This window comes from Biomphalaria glabrata, chromosome 16 (genome assembly GCF_947242115.1).
Source record: "Biomphalaria glabrata chromosome 16, xgBioGlab47.1, whole genome shotgun sequence".
NCBI classification, from domain to species: domain Eukaryota; kingdom Metazoa; phylum Mollusca; class Gastropoda; family Planorbidae; genus Biomphalaria; species Biomphalaria glabrata.
This window is the reverse complement of record NC_074726.1, coordinates 14,720,228-14,741,743: the sequence shown is the minus strand read 5'-3', so window position 1 is coordinate 14,741,743 and position 21,516 is coordinate 14,720,228. Positions and strand designations below refer to the sequence as shown.

At 36.3% G+C, this 21,516-nt stretch overlaps 1 protein-coding gene across 1 annotated transcript in view; it reads left to right on the top strand.

Moving 5' to 3' along the window:
• LOC106052431 (atrial natriuretic peptide receptor 1-like) overlaps positions 1 to 21,313 on the top strand; it is an 81,809-nt gene extending 60,496 nt beyond the window's left edge. The window contains exons 19-28 of the mRNA XM_056014541.1: positions 2,176 to 2,328; positions 3,014 to 3,182; positions 5,467 to 5,619; positions 7,158 to 7,281; positions 8,397 to 8,465; positions 10,728 to 10,823; positions 14,379 to 14,457; positions 17,198 to 17,296; positions 18,757 to 18,848; positions 20,178 to 21,313. Of these exons, the coding sequence (XP_055870516.1) occupies positions 2,176 to 2,328; positions 3,014 to 3,182; positions 5,467 to 5,619; positions 7,158 to 7,281; positions 8,397 to 8,465; positions 10,728 to 10,823; positions 14,379 to 14,457; positions 17,198 to 17,296; positions 18,757 to 18,848; positions 20,178 to 20,261 (1,118 nt within the window). The 3' untranslated portion in view covers positions 20,262 to 21,313. The remainder of the gene's footprint in view (positions 1 to 2,175; positions 2,329 to 3,013; positions 3,183 to 5,466; positions 5,620 to 7,157; positions 7,282 to 8,396; positions 8,466 to 10,727; positions 10,824 to 14,378; positions 14,458 to 17,197; positions 17,297 to 18,756; positions 18,849 to 20,177) is intronic.
• The last annotated feature ends 203 nt before the right edge of the window (positions 21,314 to 21,516 follow it).

Genomic DNA, 21,516 nt, shown 5'->3' with positions numbered 1-21,516 from the left:
ACGACCACTAGGGGCCCAAACGGGGTTAAGTAAGGGAATGTGTAGACTATAAGAGTTTAAATGCATCACATTATAACATTATTTTAATTAAATCATGTTTATTTTTCTTTAATTTTATTTCTGGTGTCCGAGAAAAATAACAATTCAATCTGTCAAAGGAAGGTAATTCTTAAATTGTCCGTACAGAGTTTCATTTACATCTAACGTGTTAGATTTTGTATTTAATAATAATAACAGTAATTACTTGTAAGCCAACTCATTGTGAAAGTGTTCTATATGATGAATTTAATTTGCCGTTTTTTTTTTGGTTGAAGTGTTATTTATTTCTTGAATATTACTTTGCTTAGTGACTCATTGAAATACTTCAATTAATTGTATGAGTAAACAGTAGGTGTACAGCAATTGTTTTTATAATAGTAAATTAAAAGTAATTCAAAGCAAAATCATTCTAAATAGACAATAAGTCTTCCAATTCTTTGAAGTAACAAACATTAGTGCATGGAAACCAAACTTGAGACCACAATGGACTTTCTACTCAGTTGGTCGAACATTATTTTGTTTACAAAGTTGCTTTAAAAACCATCGTCTGCTAACTAGACGAAGCTGATGTAAAACAGGACTAGTACGCTGTGGGAAGTCCTTCTATACCCATACCTATCTACGATCAATACACATTCAGAATATCTAAAGATTCAGCATGTGACTCGGAGTCCCGAAATGTTACACGGTTGACCCAATGACATTGGCCCTTGCAATGATCTGTCATCTGCTTAGAGATGATGCTAATTTTGTAAATAAATATATTGTACATTGCTTTTACTATTTAGCGACGGTAAAAGTAGTGACGCAGTGGTGAGTCACATCCTGTAAAATAGATATGCATTTTTTGACTATTTTTTAAGTATATTTGTTTACAGCCTAATATGTTCTATCCTCTACCGATGTCTAGATCTGTCCATCTGTTTCTAGGTGGACCACTTCGGGGGCCGAGTTTAAGTTTGTATGTGTTTATAACACAAACTGTCTTTATAACCTTGTTTTTTATTAAATAATAATAATTTTTTTTTGTAAGCCTTAAGTGTAGTATTTTTAGAACTATGTTATTAAAAATAAACAAATAGAAAACTTTCTTTCTCTGTACAAATCACAGAAAGTAGAACTCTATACCCATATTCAGCTGTGGATTAGTTGGGTGGTTTGCAATTTCGCGGCTGTATGTGTATTAAGTTAATTCCTTTAAGTATTGTTAAAGAGTATTGAGCTGTGAATTGGTTTGCAATTTGGCGGCTGTGTATGTGTTAAAGGTAATTCTTATTAAGTATTGTTAAAGAGCTTCTTCTTCCCTGTGATATATTTTTTTATGTTGGAGTGTTCAGATGATTAGACCAATATATGAGATTAACTAAGCAGTGGTTTCCAACTCAGGGAGCTCTCCTGTATATATATACATCTATTTATAATAGGTCAACTAATTGTGTTTGCAAGATTGCAACAAATTACCAAGGGAATTACTTTATGCCAAGGGCACAAACTCATCTAATGCATATTCGCCATTTGCCTGCATAGAAGTATATGATATAACCAAAGATTTTTCAAGCAAGCTAATTTAAATTAATAACCTTTTTAAAAAAGTCCTCCATCTTTAATCAATACTAGAGGTTTAATTCTCCTACATCATCTAATGTTATAATAAAAAAAAATCAGTTAAAAACATATGTTTCCCAAAGTTCGGGCAGGACAGTCTTATCAAGGATGGCAATAGACGTTCGTCTTGGGTTGGACACACTTTGACATTGTTGGATGTCTGTAATATGAACATATATTGTTCCTTATGTCATGAAAACTACATTACATAGATTTAGTTTCATTTATGATTATGAAATTATAAACGCTTATTAAGCTAAATATCTCAGGACAATTATAAAGCTACACACATTTAAAGAAAACAAAAAGTGGGAACGCAAAAATTGTATATATATATCACACACACACACACACATTTTTGTTTCAGAATATTTCCTATGATTCACGTAGTACTTTGTCAATAATAATTGTACTTAGCACATTGTCTATAGCTCACCCTCACTATTCACTACTGTTTATGGATGAAGTGACTCACTGAATGGATACACATTGTTTTAGAACTTATTAAAACGTGTCGATTGCTCGTCTCAGAATGTCTCTGGAAAGCACCGGAAGTTTTGAGAAGCGGCAGTGCGTGCCTGGGCAGCAGAGAGGCAGACATTTACAGCTTCGCCATCATCTTACAGGAAGTGCTCACCAAAGACTCACCATACTCTGTGGAAAGTGCATTCATGACTACAGATGGTAAGTCAGTGTAGAGACTGGACATTTCTGCGCGGAAAAGAATAGAGAAAACATAAGCCTCAATATAGCAGTGGCGTAGTTAGGGTGGGGTGGGGGAGAGGGGGAGAATTTGAAAATTCCCAAGGGCCCTCACTTGAGGGGGGCTTGCTAATGAGTGTTCAAAATACTTTTTTACATTAAATATATATATATATATATAGTTCTCTTCATGGCTCAAGAGTTTGGACACCAGTAATGGAAAGATCACTCTTTTGTTTCTTCAAGTTGGACAAACTAGAGTTACCCCATGTAATTTTAGAGGCGAAAAAAATAGGAAGGGGGAAGAACAAGTAGTATTCACCCGTCACTAAATAGCAAGGCCGGACTTAACTATTGTGGGCCCAATGCGACACGGATTAAGAGTTTATTCATTATAGCTTCATCATTGTCAAATTATTTGTTTGCTGAACACATGTCGTGTAAAGGACCTATTGTTTTTTTTTTTTTATTTTATTTTGTGTTTTAGTCACACAAAAGACATCAACGGAATGATTGTAAGTAAACGCATTTAATTCTGACGTGGGAACCACAAGTACAATAACACTGGCGGAAACGCCAAGTAAAGTCTATAGTTCTTTGCCAGCTATTGTAAATATGTCCAAAACGTACACATCGCCACCCAAAAAGTTGTCCTCTATTTCCACAGAGATCATTCACAAGGTCATAGTAGGCGGGGAACAACCTTTTCGACCTTCCATTGACCTGCCCAACACAATGGTCGCCATGAAAAGTTTGATTGAAAGCTGCTGGGCGGAAGATCCGAAACAAAGGCCCCCAAGTCGTTCTGTCAAGCTGTCCATTAAGAAAATTGCCATGTATGTCGGAGACCTATCTATGTAGTGCTCACATTTACACTTAATTAAAATTGGCATCATTATAATATATAAAGCAGATTGTAAGGTGTATGTATGTATGTATGTATGTATGTATGTATGTATGTATGTATGTATGTATGTATGTATGTATGTATGTATGTATGTATCTGTCTGTCTGTCTGTCTATCTGTCTGTCTATCTGTCTGTCTGTCTGCCTGTCTGCCTATCTATCTATCTATCTATCTATCTATCTATCTATCTATCTATCTATCTATCTATCTATCTATCTATCTATCTATCTATCTATCTATCTATCTATGCATGTGTATATATGTATGTCCCGAAAAAAAATCCGTTCGACCAATCTTGATAAAACTTTGCATAACTGTTCACTAATGGTAAACCTAAGATCTATAAAGTAACCCTACCACAAGCTGAAGATTCTAAAAAACAAGTTGCCCAACTCTATGAACTCTTCTACTGGATTTAGGTCGAACAGCCATGTTGACATCAGCCATGTTGACTTACATTTCAATAGCTCCATTCATAATGTCGCGCGAATGCATATCGCAGTGCAAATAAAATGGCACATCACACCATCTTTTGATTCGCCAAGGCTAGATCTAATTCTAAGATCTAATCTTTGCAAATTTTTTTTTTTTACTTTTACACATTAATGTACAAAATATAATCTATTCTTTTATTATTTCATAAAATTAACTTTCCAATTTGTGTTTAATTTTTTTTTTTACAACTACACATTCGTTATAACTGCGATTCCAATTTGACACGACCGAAAGGGTCACATGAGGCACTGTCTGGGGATTGTGAATAGGTACCATTAACAAGTCCTTAATTAAGAAGCATTTGGTACGCTCCCTTTCAAGCTATAAGTAATGTATTAATAGTCTTAGGCTATATTTACCCCAATTAAAGGTGATAAAATGTTTGAATGGTATTAAAGTTAGTTGGACTAGGCGTGGCTTGGCTACCTATGCGTTTACCTGAGCGCCTAAAGGCAGCACGGAAAACCTCTCTCAAATACCCAACTGGTTCACAAATGAGTTTGGAGCATGCTATTAGCATAAAAGTAGCGCTATATAAAAGCTAAAATAAAAATTAAACAAAAGAAACTAATTTAAATCGGTGTCTACAGCTTTATTTGGCTTTTTTTTTGTTTCATAGAATTGTACCTCTACGTGGACACTCTACAGGTCCTTTCAGGTCTTGAGTTTTATTTCCTTGACCTCTCAGTTTACAGTTCGATGTACTTCAAAGTTTTAGTCATTGACGACATGGCAAGAATAGCCCATTTGTCCTACATCTGAAATCAATTTTTTTACAAAGCTTATATCAACCCCCACTCTCTCTCTCTCTCTCTCTGTCTGGTAAAAGGTTTGTACATGTCCCTTTTTCCCACCCCCAATCTTGGATTAAGTTGAAATTGTGCACAATTATTTCTTTTACCTGATATACAAGAATCAACTTTAAAAAAGATTAACCGATTAGTTTGTTAACTATGGTAATTAATTATTCTGTTTGGTATCTCGAACAAGGAAAAGAAAATGAACTTAACTGAAGTAGTGGTATAAGCTGAATTAATCCCCTTTATAGGTCGTCGTCTGAGTCTTAGTGAACACAAACAGGAAATAGAAACAATAGATAACTATACAATCTTCCATGTTCATACTCTCTTCGCTAGCAGAGTGGTTACCGTGTTGATGGCTTGAGAAGCCTGAGAAGTCTTTAGCCCACGAATTTGAATTCAGGTCCTTCACTTTTTTGTTTCATAAAAACATTTATAAATCATCTCCCAAACTGGAACAGACAAGTGATAGGATCATAGAGAAGTGAGAAGGCTAAACGAATGAAATTGATCTAAACAAAAACAATTGGTTAAAATATTTCTAATTTAATGACATGACTGATCCAAACTAATTGATACATGTAATATAAGCTTTGTGATTTTAAAAAAAATTTAGTTAATTTTATATTCACGTTTTTGTTTTATACGATTTTTTTGTCTAATGCACTTGATGAGTGATAAACAGATTAAGGCCCACGGGTCATATCCGGCTAGTCTTCAATATTAAGTTAACAACTTTAACACAGCGAAAATCTATACAAGTTTTTATAGATATATGGGTGATACTGTACATCTGCTGGCCTTTCAGATGGACAATTAGATAATATTTTAGAATATATTTTCACTGTGTTATAGATCAATGAAACTGGACATCTACTGAACATCTAGATTACTTTATATTCTCGTTCTTATCTCTAGCTCTATGGGTGAAACAGGACATCTACTGGACAACCTAATGAAAAGAATGGAGTCGTACGCGACCAACCTGGAGAAAATGGTGGATGAAAAAACTCGAGCTTTGAAAGAGGAAAAGAAAAAGTCAGAGGAACTGTTGGACCAAATCTTGCCGAGGTTTGAGTTTTAGTCAGAGGAACTGTTAGACCAAATCTTGCCGAGGTTTGAGTTTTAGTCAGAGGAACTGTTAGACCAAATCTTGCCGAGGTTTGAGTTTTTAGGATAGACAGTTTCGTGTGTATCTGTCGCTTTAAATAGAATGACCAACATAATTAGGTGTCAAACGTTAATAAGAATGGAAACATGGAAATTATCAATTATTTTTTTCTATTATCAATATAGCTCCTCCCTAGTGACCGAAGATGTGCACATTTCTTATTTCCTATGCACTCGAAGATGAATGTAAAGTCTAATCTTCGCTTTAAAAAGCCGGCCGCATACGTGGCATGGGTGGGTTTGGTCAGTTGCAGATAGGTCTGCTTCGCTCAGCTTTTTGTTGGCTCGGCGCTGTTTCACGCTGGCCACTCTTCTTTCTTCATCTCTCGAGACTCCGCGACTCACAGCTTCACGCCACGAGGAGCGATCGAGAGCTAGTGTTTCTCAGCCGTGAATGTCAATATCACACTCCTTGAAGAAGCTCTTAAGGATATCTTTATAGCACTTGTATTGACCCTCCCCACACCCCCCCCCCCCGGGGAGCGCTTTCCTGCTCATTTTATTATTTATCTATCTATTAAACCGTAAATTTTACTTGAAGCTAACTGTAGTTAAAAATCTGTCTCGGTTGAAGGTAATCACACCTACAGGGTACTTACTATAAATAGCTTAGCTGGCAAAGGGGAATCATTCAATGGACTAAATACTTCGAACAGAAAGAAAATACAAATGGCTGTCTGGTTGTGTGAACTGACGCCAGGGCTGAAATTCTGCCCATCGCCATTCCCCATCGATCTTTAGGAGGTTTGGGCTAGGATTAATCATTTTGTATTCTATACAAATACCCCCCCCCCCAAAAAAAAAAAAAAAGAAAAAACAAACAAACACGATTTAACGTATGAAGTACACATTGTAATAATTCAAATACATTACCAACTATTCATACAACAGAATGTTATATATATAACTATCAATGCACTTTCTTTCAATGTAGCGCACGGCAATGTAAATATTTGTAAGTCTATTTCAATGTGATACTCAGTATATGACAATTTTCATATGTTGAACTTTTAAAAGATGGCGGTGTATGATGCTATATCAGCGTACAAGGTATATTTTATTAGCTGGTTAGCCTTTTTTTTTGTTTTCGCTGCTCTAGTATCAACATTTATTAATTTTATTTTATTATATTTATTTTAATCTAGTCAGTCAATAACATGAGCCTGATATGCAAATGTCACAGATTATACTAGTTGGCGAAACAATAGTACAAATATCAGTGTATTCTAAAAAGTTGTATTACGTTTGACTTGTTATTAGTGATTTGACTTAATACAAATATCTACTCTATCCAAATTTTATTTTTTATTGATTGTTGAAAAAAATAAAGTTTTGTCTCGTTTATATTTTGTAGTAGGTGGACAATTCTTTTGTTTTATCCTTAAAGTGGCACACTCGAAGAGGCCAGTGGATACTGATTCCAAGTCTCTTTCTTCTAGGTCAGTAGCTGACTGTCTGAAGGCTGGACACAGAGTTGAACCACAAGCTTACGAATGTGTGACCATTTACTTCAGTGACATAGTCGGATTCACAATTCTTTCTGGGAAGTCCACGCCTCTGGAGGTAAATTAAAGAGACGCTAAGAGCCGTAGTTAGACTTGAAAAGACCCTAATCTATTTGAGATATGGAGCCCTTTTGTAACCGCCCGTTATAAGTCAAGATATTATATGTCAGAGCTATATATTTACTGTTTTTGCTTCCATAATGTACTGACCTTCAGCTAAAGAACTTGATGGTCAATGTACTGACCTTTAGCTAAAGAGCTTGATGGTCAATGTACTGACCTTCAGCTAAAAAACTTGATGGTCAATGTACTGACCTTCAGCTAAAGAACTTGATGGTCAATGTACTGACCTTCAGCTAAAGAACTTGATGGTCAATGTACTGACCTTCAGCTAAAGAACTTGATGGTCAATGTACTGACCTTCAGCTAAAGAACTTGATGGTCAATGTACTGACCTTCAGCTAAAGAACTTGATGGTCAATGTACTGACCTTCAGCTAAAAAACTTGATGGTCAATGTACTGACCTTCAGCTAAAGAACTTGATGGTCAATGTACTGACCTTCAGCTAAAAAACTTGATGGTCAATGTACTGACCTTCAGCTAAAGAACTTGATGGTCAATGTACTGACCTTCAGCTAAAGAACTTGATGGTCAATGTACTGACCTTCAGCTAAAAAACTTGATGGTCAATGTACTGACCTTCAGCTAAAGAACTTGATGGTCAATGTACTGACCTTCAGCTAAAGAACTTGATGGTCAATGTACTGACCTTCAGCTAAAAAACTTGATGGTCAATGTACTGACCTTCAGCTAAAGAACTTGATGGTCAATGTACTGACCTTCAGCTAATAAACTTGATGGTCAATGTACTGACCTTCAGCTAAAGAACTTGATGGTCAATGTACTGACCTTCAGCTAAAAAACTTGATGGTCAATGTACTGACCTTCAGCTAAAGAACTTGATGGTCAATGTAGAAACGTGAAAGTAAAATAGAAAAAAACAACAACATAGGAAGTAATCTTTTGATAGAACAGGAACATGACACTATAAAACCCTCTTAAATAGAAAGCATGCAAAGAACATTAGTTCTACATTTGCCCATTTTAAGTTGTCTATTAGTACTAAAAAAATCCGTAATATAACTTTCTAATTTTTTTAAAAACCTCTGCAGGTAGTTGACCTGTTGAATGACTTATACTCTTGTTTTGACTCCACTATAGAGGCCTATGATGTTTATAAGGTAAAGTCTAGGTTAGGAGAAGCATATATATGTACAGTTTAATGTACACTAAACACCCAATGTTTCATAGCTTCACAGTTTTCTAGACTTCAACTCAACTTTCAAGTCGTCTTACAGAGGGTTAAAATGTCTTTCATTTACAAGTCCTAACTTAATGTCTAACGCATAACAGCAAACAATAAACATTTTACAATGAAACTTAGTCGTCAATTTCTTCTACGTTTATTGAGAAGTGCTCAACAGGAAATAATACAATTACTTTGTTGTCAACCCGTGAGGCGGTTTTGACCTACATGATCCGCACACCTCCCCCCCTCCCCCAAGCGACACCACAGATAATAAGTGAAATTGAAATTTCAGAGATTTAAATTTTAAAACGAACATTTTAAAGCTTTTACAAGATTTTCTGGAATTTAAAGAATAAAAGTGAAAAAAAAGTACATGGTTTATAAATACTTCGCTTATCGATACTTCCGACGAATTTTTAAAACCAAAAGCCCAAATTAAACTTGTTATCTATACATTTACTTCCATTCGGGAAAGTCTCCTATACAGTTTTAGTGATCTATTTCATTCATTGCTACTACAAATCAATGGTCGACAATGATACTCGCAAATACAAATACAACAAATTATTTGGGGGGTATACGTTCGTTTTTCCTTTTATTTTCTAAGCATTTTTGGGATCAGTTTGTAACTTGCTAATACCCCATAAAGCTGTGAATCCTAATGGACTTGATCGAAAACAAAAAATATGTTAAAAGATTTGAAGAGTTGGGAGCAAACGCTACAATTTCACCAGGGCAAGTCTTCACCAGGGCAAGTCTTCACCATGGCAAGTCTTCACCAGGGCAAGTCTTCACCAGGGCAAGTCTTCACCAGGGCAAGTCTTCACCATGGCAAGTCTTCACCAGGGCAAGTCTTCACCAGGGCAAGTCTTCACCATGGCAAGTCTTCACCATGGCAAGTCTTCACCAGGGCAAGTCTTTTGTTGCCAAATGTGTCAGAGTCGAAAATAATCTACTTCGCAGCCCAAAATCCCGAATGACGATGTCAGACGACCGAACGACAATGTAAGGCGCGCATACAGCACAACAGCGGCAGCCATCCAGATGTGTGCATTTTATTAAACAGCGAAACCTTACCCCCAACCCAGGATACGCCCATAATTTTCTTTCGTAACATCAGCCTGGAAATCGCGGGTCAAATTGCGACTGACACATATATAATTTATACTTCAGCAACATAGCCCATTGTTAAACATTTTAAAAACAATTACCAGGGCCGGTCCTAGCGATTGCGAGCCCTATGTGAAACTAATTGCGCGGGGCCTAGACTGGGTGGGAATAAGTAAAAATTAAGATTTTGTATTAGAACATAAATTCGGCTTTGCATTTATTCAATATTTTCTAAGTACAAAATTGCGATGAAGTTAATTTTACTTTACCAATCTTGCAACCTATGGCATATTTATATGCCAGTGACTATAAAAGTAAATACGATATTGGAAATTCCGGTTATGGGGAAAATTCGTCTGATTATTACATTTTATTGCATGAAAGCTGACACTGTCTTTTTTTTTTTTTATCGCGCGTAGGAATGGCGTTTTCCATAATGATTGACACACACAAATGATAATTTTGTCTATTTTTTTAATGAGTTTTCAGGAAATTTTATTAAGTGAAGGTTATTTCCAGGCATTTTCGTATATATTTTGCAATTAAAAATTACACATAAAATTACCGTGGGGCCTATGAAAGCACGGGGCCCATTGCAACTGCATAGTTTGCATTGGCATAAGACCGGCGCTGACGATTGCACTAACTAAATATTTAAAAATAAAAATGACTTCACAGTCATTAAAGACGATATCTTTGTGTAATTTGTACTTCAATCCCCACAGACAATATGTTAATAAACACTTGAATTAGTTGAAATTAGTTTAATATTACAAAAGAACAGATAATTTACTGTCAAATAATTATTGCTTTTTTTTTTGCATTTCAAGGGACGTAAGTTATACTAAATGTCGAAACAATGATATAGACAGGTTGTCTATCTTAGCTTTATTATCTCTTTACTGTATAGAATATAGATGTTAGTTCTTTTATCCAGTTTTTAAATATATTAGTAATTTCTTTATAGTTAATTTTTTAGTCTAAGTTGCTAGTTGCTAGTTAAGTAGCAAATGAAAACGATATGCTTAAAGAGTAAGATTAACTCTGTGTCATGCTAAATTAACTTACGATCATATCCACACAGGTAGAGACCATAGGCGACGCCTATATGGTGGTCTCCGGGCTACCACACAGGAATGGAAACCTACACGTCATGTACATTGCTAAAATGGCTATCAATGTGAGTATATTTCAGAGGCGGCGTTTTGATGGAAAGGGAGTGGCGAGTGGCGCAACTGCCGCAGGTCTCAATGTTTGTTCAAGTCACTTAGTACTATTGGTCTCTAATAACGACAACTGAATTGGTTGTAACATTGTTGTTGTAGACTTTAAAAATAGCTCCTAAAAGTCTGATTCGCTAAAAATAAACAGATTTTATATAAGTCTTTTTTTAGATCAAAAAGTAGAATAAAGGGGAGAGTAAGAGGATGCGGCTTAATGGTTTCAGCGTTCTATATTTTACTACTTTTATAGTGAATTCTTTCTAGTTATAAAAAATTCATGTATATTGTGCATTTCTACTATTCACGGATATACGCCGTACCCTAAAGTATTTTGTTGTCACTAAATTCAATAGTTCAAAGAAATCAACACACAAAGCACAAAACAATCAGTTCAGTTAATACTATAGATGAGGGCTAAGATACTTATAAAGACACGCACATATACCGTAAGTCACGAAATGGAACCGCCAGGGTTGGCTCTTATAAGCCTTGGCTCGGGCCCTGACATTCTATAAAGTATATCATGTAACAAATAAATAGCAATGAAATAACCAAGTAACTCTTTGAGGTTCAGATAAAATATTTAATTCAATGTATGCAATCTCCAGTGTGTGTAGGGATGATAATGGTGGTATTAGTCAAACTTTGTTGATTTAGATACTTAATATAGATACTGGTGTTATAAACAAATGTTGATAAGATAAACAAAGATTGTAGCAACTAATCCGCATCTTGCGCAAACGTAAGACAGTTTCAGTATCCACAGTCAGCCACAACTCTGGCCAACACATACATCAGATCACCGACAGTACAGCAACCGGAAGTACAACGCTATGCAGTCAGCCACACCTCTGGCCAACACATACATCAGATCAGCGACAGTACAGCAACCGGAAGTACAACGCTATGCACAGTCAGCCACAACTCTGGCCAACACATACATCAGATCACCGACAGTACAGCAACCGGAAGTACAACGCTATGCACAGTCAGCCACAACTCTGGCAAACACATATATCAGATCAGCGACAGTACAGTAACCGGAAGTACAACGCTATGCAGTCAGCCACACCTCTGGCCAACACATACATCAGATCACCGACAGTACAGCAACCGGAAGTACAACGCTATGCACAGTCAGCCACAACTCTGGCCGACACATACATCAGATCAGCGACAGTACAGCAACCGGAAGTACAACGCTATGCACAGTCAGCCACAACTCTGGCCGACACATACATCAGATCAGCGACAGTACAGCAACCGGAAGTACAACGCTATGCACAGTCAGCCACAACTCTGGCCGACACATACATCAGATCAGCGACAGTACAGCAACCGGAAGTACAACGCTATGCACAGTCAGCCACAACTCTGGCCGACACATACATCAGATCAGCGACAGTACAGCAACCGGAAGTACAACGCTATGCACAGTCAGCCACAACTCTGGCCGACACATACATCACATCAGCGACAGTACAGCAACCGGAAGTACAACGCTATGCACAGTCAGCCACAACTCTGGCCGACATATACATCAGATCAGCGACAGTACAGCAACCGGAAGTACAACGCTATGCACAGTCAGCCACAACTCTGGCCAACACATACATCAGATCAGCGACAGTACATCAACCGGAAGTACAACGCTATGCACAGTCAGCCACAACTCTGGCCGACACATACATCAGATCAGCGACAGTACAGCAACCGGAAGTACAACGCTATGCACAGTCAGCCACAACTCTGGCAAACACATACATCAGATCACCGACAGTACAGCAACCGGAAGTACAACGCTATGCACAGTCAGCCACAACTCTGGCCGACACATACATCAGATCAGCGACAGTACAGCAACCGGAAGTACAACGCTATGCACAGTCAGCCACAACTCTGGCAAACACATACATCAGATCACCGACAGTACAGCAACCGGAAGTACAACGCTATGCACAGTCAGCCACAACTCTGGCCGACACATACATCAGATCAGCGACAGTACAGCAACCGGAAGTACAACGCTATGCACAGTCAGCCACAACTCTGGCAAACACATACATCAGATCAGCGACAGTACAGCAACCGGAAGTACAACGCTATGCACAGTCAGCCACAACTCTGGCCGACACATACATCAGATCAGCGACAGTACAGCAACCGGAAGTAAACGCTATGCACAGTCAGCCACAACTCTGGCCGACACATACATTAACCGGAAGTACTACGCTATCCCCAGTTAGCTCCCCTACATAAAATAGAGAAAACACGCTCTTGTACCAACATTTAGCACGAGGGTCGCGAATGTCTAGACTGTTAAAAGTCTAACATACATTGGTTTCAAAATTAAAACAAAGACCGAACAAAAAAACAACAACAACCAAGAAAGTCCCACGTCTCACTCCAGCGTCCAGTAACACAAAGGACAAAGAGAAAACATTTGGCACCAACACAATGAAGTGCAACTCCAATTCCCAATGCTGCATTTCAGATGATGCGCACTTCATGACAGGGACATTCTGGCGCTGGACGTTTTGCGCGAAAATCTTTTGATACACTTTATCTAATTATTTTAGTATGCCTTTAAAACAGAATGATACTGTTATGACTCTAAATTGCGCACTGTCATTTGGCACGATATTGTGTACCATAGGACACGATGGAGAAACAGAGGAGAGATGGAAAACAAGAAGGCCTTTGATGTGATTCTAAGTTTGGCTCTAGATGTAGTTTATAATTGAGTATTAAACGTTCTGTTTTATATCACTTTCGTTGAGGTTAATTGGCTAAGTTATAGCAATAGATTTGTATGCTTTGTATGTGTGTTTGTTTTCAAACTCAAAAGTAAAGTAGCAATTATACATAAAACACTGAACCATAATCTTTAAATACAAAAACACAAAATTTAATAAAATACTCTGAAAGACACAAAGATAAAGGCACATTTCTCGTCCCATATGCTAGGACAAATTTGTACAAATGCTCCTTCTTCCCTAGCGCTATTAGAGCATGGAGTGGATTGCCTGAGCTAGCCAGGAAAACCAGTGACTTGGCAGAATTTAAGTCATTGGTTAATATGCATGACTAAATGCATTACGCGTAGAATGTATTCATCTTCTTTTTTGAAGTAACGTCTGTATTAGCTAAGATAAGATAAGATAAGAAAGGTATTGTTGGTAGGTCAAGAACAGTAGTTATTTTCGTCCCATACAGTAAGATTTGAGAGAAACTACCGTGGATGGAGCTAACGGGTGGAAACTTTGTTTGTACAATGATGACATAAACACTAATCACAAACAGGGATTGATCTAACCACATCACAGTGTGTCAGCTAAACTTTAACTTCTAGGCCACATTTAAGAGACAATAAGCTATGCAAATAAACAAAGGTAACCGTTAATGAATGTGCCTCCTAGATTCCTTCTAAGTACGTGTTTATTGTGTGTTAACATGGGACTAAATTGATTGCTTGCTTCAAGCTGGTTCTGCATATTTTCTTTATTGGACAGGTCTTGGCAAACATTAGAGAGTTTAAGATACGACATTTACCAGACGAGCGATTACAGATCAGGATCGGGTTACATTCAGGTTAGTGAGGGTTACATTCAGGTTAGTGAGAAGATTTAATACATGTTGTTTTTGTGTTTTTGTTCAATCCGAACTGTGTTGTAATAAACAGAGGCCATTCGTTATAGAAGGCCTGACCACTGACCTGCAACGTCACAACCTGTGGGCGGTTTAGATCTATAGCTCGTTGCCACGTCGTACAGAACTATAAAGTGGCGATGAGCTATTGATCTGTCTGCTACAGACTGTTTGTTAGTTTCAAATTTGTAGCGAGCGACCTAATTTTCTACGCAAGGCTTAGTTTCCCCTTCACCTTAAGCTATCCCTTAGTCTGTATGACCCAGGGGCGGCCTTATCATTGCGCGGGGCCCTGGGCGAACGTCATGTGCGTGGCCCTTTAGCCGTAAGGATAGACTATATATATACCGTAAACTCATCACGCTAAAGGGCTCATCCGTCTCAAACGCTCTTACAATAACAATACAGTATGTCCGCTTCTAAGCTGTGGGCGTTATTTTTATTACAAAACATAGAACATTACTTAGCTACATACTGTATTGTAATTGTTCTGCATGAACAGAAGCAAATAAAAGGAAAACACTCGCGCACTACTAATATTATGTCTCCGCTCTCACTCTGCTAATTGAAGCCAATTGGACGTTCTGTAAGAACAAAGTGGGCTATAAGAGCTACTGTGGTCCCTACACTTTCACAGACCCGACTTTAGCGTAAGGGTTATACCATGAGTTTTAAAAAAAATAATAATAAAAAAAATACTTTCGCGTTTTTAGATGTTTTTTTTAATGGAAAAAAAAACACAACTTAATACGTCATCGCCAAATTTTCTGGAAGCTGATTGGCCGAACTAGCTGTAGAAGCACATCAACTGGTTCACTACAGGCTAGGTTACAGTACCGAATAAGGAATCCTTCTCATACACCCTCAACCCTTTTTTTTCATTGCAGACTAAAGAAACAGTATATTTAATGTATACGCACCAATTCTTTTTATACTGTAATGCGACATAACATTGCTGTATGACACCTTTAAAAATTACTGAATATTTAATGAGTTTTAAAAAAAGAACAGCATGTAGGCCTAAAAGTTATTAATGAAATAGGAAATTGTTTTCTAGAGGTGGTAAATGTTAGGGGATGTCCTGTGATACTGTTCATGTTCGAAAATAGTGTATGCATATGAAACTAATACCGCTAAAATCTGACCTTCGCGTGCGATTTGGATTGGTTGCTTTATTGTAAACTGTTAAACGATAATAGCCTCTTAGACTCGGCAGGTCATTAGATGCTGTCCGAGAGTGAACGGTATTTCGAAATCAAAAATATATGTTAAGAGCTTAAATGGCAATTGGTATTATAAATATACAGTGAAAATATTGAATAACAAGTCCTAGTTTATGAGAACTGATTTGGTTTTCGAAGTTGGTGACAAAAAAAAAATTTCCGATCGCTGGGCCCTCCTCAGGCGCGGGGCCTAGGGCAGTTGCCTCAGTTGCCACCCCCTTAGACCGCTACTGAGTTTATTGGTTGGAGCAAAGCAAAGTACATTGAAAAAATAATTAATAAGAATAATTGTTTGTTTTTTTCTTTATTCATGTGTTGTCATCAACAATGAACATATGCTTAAGACGTAATCATGTTCTTTTTTGAAGTAACGTCTGTATTTCATAAGATATAAAAATAACTGTGCAAAGTTTGAACTTCATCCGAGAATCCAGACAGACAGAAGGTAAGCTATTAAAAAATATTTAATGTGACAAACATTGAGACAAGAGTAAAGTAATGTTCACAATTTGTTTATTTGTAGACAGCGTCAATGTAAGTCTCTAGTGAGGATGGATGTAACCTCTGCCTCAACCAAGCTCTAACTTCTGGACCAGATAGTAGGAAACGATGACAATTATTGTTACAATGACAAGGCTTCTGATGCATAACCCTAAACCTAACCCATGTCAATGACTATATACAAGTTATTCATAATCTGAATCATATTTGTTATTCAACACATCGGGGCAACTCCTTGCTAAGACAAAACAATAGTAAAAGTAGAGATGTATGTTTATTTACACATCTTCTACTATAACCCGGTAGGGGAGAGTACGCTTGTAATCTACTAATGTGTGTTAATTTAGAGACCTAGTACAGATTCTAGATTCTATTAACAATGTTAAATATTATCTTTTTAAAAAAAGAATTTGTAAACAGAAACGAATTTATCGATAGAAACATAATGTCAACAATGTGTAGAATAAAATGAGACACACTCACCTAGAGATCCTCTCGAGCTGTTCAGAACATAGGCCACAAGCTCCCTCCATAGCTTCTTTCCAGATGTTGCACACAGATTTTTAGGTCTCCTAGACATGTGCGACGCCATGTTATATATGGACATTATTGTTTTCGCGCTTTCTTTTTTTATTTCATATTATGGCTGACTTTGGCCAACATGCTTCATCTTGTCCAAAGATTTGTCTCGAGAATTTCACGTTTGGTCCATATTTCAGCCAGGAGACGATGCCCGAGCGGGTAAAGATTGGCCACATAATCTCACTGTGTGATTCCAAGGTTGCTGAGCCATGTTTAGTCTCTATTCAACCTTACTGTACAATGAGAGTGGTGCCTTTATAAAAATAATATTAAAAACATAAGATTTAATTGACAATTATTAAGATCTGGCACTAAATGGTTAGGAAACATTTGCAGCTTCATTTACAATAACGCACCCGTGTCATCCTCATTTCCAGGCCCAGTCTGTACAGGTGTTGTAGGCTTGAAGATGCCCAGGTATTGTTTGTTTGGGGATACGGTTAACGTGGCATCCAGAATGGAGTCTTATGGAAAAGGTAAAAGCTTAGATTTGGTGGCTGAATTTCTCCAAGTACACTAGGAATAACGAATAACAGCTTTTAGAAAATGTCATTTCAAATTGAAAAAAAATATTAAGGACAAAAGAACATATAATCTTCAATGAAATGTTTTATTTTTAAATTTATTTATTTTATTAAGGAATTTAATTACGAGAACTCGCTTGCTTTGGGACATACCTACCTACCTACATATAGGCCTATCTCACATTCAATTATATATATATATATTGAACGTGAGTTACATGTATGATTGTACGTATGAATAAAAAATCAAAACCTAGACCAATCTCGATAAATAATTATATATATATATAATTGAAGTGAAATTGGATTCTAAATGGATGCTTAATATTTCCTGTACCTCTTTTACCACTGTTCCCATGGAAACCACTTTTACAGATTAAACTTTGGGTCTAGTGCATAACGAAGATATTTGTCCAGGATTTGGTGAGGATAAAAAATAATTCTTGAAATAAAATACCTTAATCCTTCATGAATAAATCATTAAAATATTACACACACTATTAACACACAATGCACTTTAATTTAAATAAGATAAGATAAGATAATTTTTATTGATCCAATCAAGTGGAAATTCAGTTTGAGTACAATTGACGACCTCAGCGTAACTACTGTACAATAACAATATAGATGCAAATACAAACAACATTTACACACGAAACAAAATACACACACACATAACCAGCGCTTTATAAATTAGACTCCTATGTACTTCTCGATGACGACAGATGATCTTGTAACACTCTGACCGACAGTGGGATAAAGGAGTTTTAAAATCTTTCTGTTTTAGTCCTAATGGAAAGGAGACGACCACTTCGTTCAGATCTTAAGTAACTGTGGTTTAATGGGTGCAGGTTATCTTTATAAATCGAGAGTGTTTTGGAAAGGCATCTTTCATGAAAAAGCTCTTCAAGCGATGGTAGCTGTGTTCGAGTGATGTACGATGCTTTTTAATTAGTCCATTTAGTCCAAGTCTTTGTGCCAGTGAAGTATTACCATACCAGCAGGTGATGGCAAAGTAAAATTAGACTGCTGATGGTTTTATTTAAAATGTTAAGTTATTGTTTTGTCGATGTTAAATTTCCTTAGCTTTTTAAGAAAGAAGAGTCGTTGTTTTGACAGTGTTCACTCATTTCAGTCTGTTGTTGATGGCAATAGTCAATCGATAAAAGTAGACTTAACATAAAGCTTGAAACTGATGATTACGCTTATTATTTTTTCCTTAACACACACAATCACATATAAACATAAAACTTCTTGATCTCCTTTGTGTTTGTAAAGTTTGTAGTTGCTCAAGTTTGTGTATGTTTGTTTTTTTCGTTTGTTTGGGTGTATTTTTTTTTAGAAAAGGGTTTAGATGACATTAAGGCAATATTTTTGCAATTAGTTTTAAATAGATTGACTTGTTATTTTAGCCATGAGGATCCATGTCAGTCCATCGTGCAAGGCATTGCTGGATCACTTTGGTACATTTAGCACCAGGCCTCGTGGGCGGATAACAATAAAGGTAAAAGAACTCAACATTTAAACATTCTTTTAATTCGTCATAAATATTTACTGTGGCTATTCATAAGTTGAGAAAGTTTATTTTCTTTAACATTACAATGCTTCTCTTTCTTTTTCTAGAAATAGTTTACATTATATCCAAAGAACAATAACTAGTATGTACTACTGGGTTAAACTTAACATCGATTCTTTCCCCTACCTTCTTTTTTTTTTTAATTAGTGCAAAATGACAAAGTAAGTTTATTGCTACACAGAACCTCTTTGCGGTTAAACGAATACCTTATGTGGCATTCAAGCTCACACCCACGCCGCTTTTTTAGCAATGATTTTAAATTAGTTTATAAGTGTCATTTATTTTGGGATACCTCCTACGTTGCTATGCGCCTAAAGGTAGCTTCATCACAGGACTGTTAGGTGATATACTACTGTGTTTTTTTTTTTCAAAAAAGGAAACCTCAGAATTTGCGCTATGCAATTTAAGCTTTGCATCATAGGAATCCTTGGGCCTTAGGCCTCTTTTCTTTGCCTCTTTTTGGGGCTTTATTTGCCTCTTTTTTGGGCCCTCCTGCCTCTTTTGTGGGCTTTTTTATTATTATCTTTTTTATAAGTTCTCACATTTCACAAAAGAACAAAAAAGCGAACTATTTCATTTGTTCCCTAAATATTTACATGTATGTGCTCACAATATGTCGAGTTACTATTAAACACCCTCCCCCCACCCCATCTCCATAAGCGTGCTCAAGAGAATGATAAATAGGCTAACTTTAGGATCTTTTTGTAGTAAAATGGATTCTAATCAAGAACATGATCATACTTTATTTCGAACCTTGGTTTTAAAAAACAGTTTACAATTAATATGTAAATCTATTAAACTGGCGATGCCAAGAAAACAAAAACCATTTTACTTAAAGATAATTCTTTGCAGACTGAAGCTACACTATTTATTACTTTTACTATGTTGATTTATTTTATTAATCTATCTATCTATCTATCTATCTATCTATCTATCTATCTATCTATCTATCTATCTATCTATCTATCTATCTATCTATCTATCTATCTAATCTATCTATCTATCTATCTATCTATCTATCTATCTATCTATCTATCTATCTATCTATCTATCTATCTATCTATCTATCTATCTATCTATCTATCTATCTAATCTATCTATCTATCTATCTATCTAATCTATCTAATCTATCTAATCTATCTATCTATCTATCTATCTATCTATCTATCTCAATCTCTTTATTATATTACTCTCTCTTTCTCTCTCTCCATATATATATATATATCAGTTCTCATCGTTCTCTGTTCCTGTGTCCAGGGTAAAGGTGAAATGTTTACCTACTGGCTAGAGCCGATCACACCATTGGACAGTAAAGTTATTGTCAACAGTGAAGAAGACTGATCTGTGGGCAGCAAAGTTTGAGATAATAGGACACCACACTTTTTGACGCACCAGTTTATAAGAATATTATATATTATGGTCATCTCATCTGTGGTCATTTAGATTGTGGTAATCACAATTGTAATCATCTATATTTTGGTCATTTAAAATGAGGTTACTTATATTTGCCATCTCAGTTGTGGTTATCTAAAATAAATGGACTTTACCTTGTAGTCCAGTGATGCCCAACCTAATTTGACCTAAGGGCCTTTTTTATTTCCGACACTCTTGTCACAGGCCACATGACCCAAATGGTACATAAACTAAACGAAAATGACCTGAAGCTATTTTTGTTAAGTAACCTGTGGATTTATTACTTACATTTATTAATGGGACTTTATAGTTTAGTTTTTTTAAAACCTCAAAAATAACTTCATTACTCTACTTCAAATGTGAGCAACATTGTTGCTAGCTTTACCACCGACTCTTTTTCTTGTCTCTTTTTGGTAAAAAAAAGCTCTTATAAATCCTCCTACCTTCAAGTGTAGTATAACAATCCTTTATTCCCAGCTCAAATGAAAATGCCGTCTCATTTTTTTTATAATGCAGTTGATATGTTGTTTATATGTTGTTTTTTAAAACATCCAGACTTTCTTTATAAAACAAACATGGCGCCATGTTCCACAAAAAAGTAAAGATTCGTTTACTTTTCGTGGAAGATTCTAAATTCAGAGCCCCATTTCATAAACCCATTTCATAAACACACAAATGTTAAAAGTCATGGTACCAATTCATCATAGAAAAGTTGGGTCCCAACACTTTGTGCCGACACTTAGACGGGCCGGATAGAACCACGTCGCGTATTTTGGGCATCACTGCTGTAGTCCATAAGGTCACCATCATATAGAAATACTACATTACAGCGTAATATGAAAAATACTTCTTTTGAAAAAAAAAAACACAAAAAAACAAAAGCTTATAAGAATTGTAATTGTATCAATTAGTTTGTACCAGTCATGTGAATAAATGTGTAATACATCTGAACCAACAACAATAAATCTGTTGAAATATTATTAGCAATTGTTTTTCTTCAGTGCTATTTCATGCATTTAGCTTTCAATTCTCTATGATCCTATCACTTGTCTGGACCAGTTGGGAAAATGGGTAGAAGGGGAGGGGGAGAAAGGGATATCTGGGATTTATTTTTTTAAAATTCCAACTCATAGTTCAGGCCTCCTCAAGCTTACACACACTGACCACACCGGTGTGAGTTGCT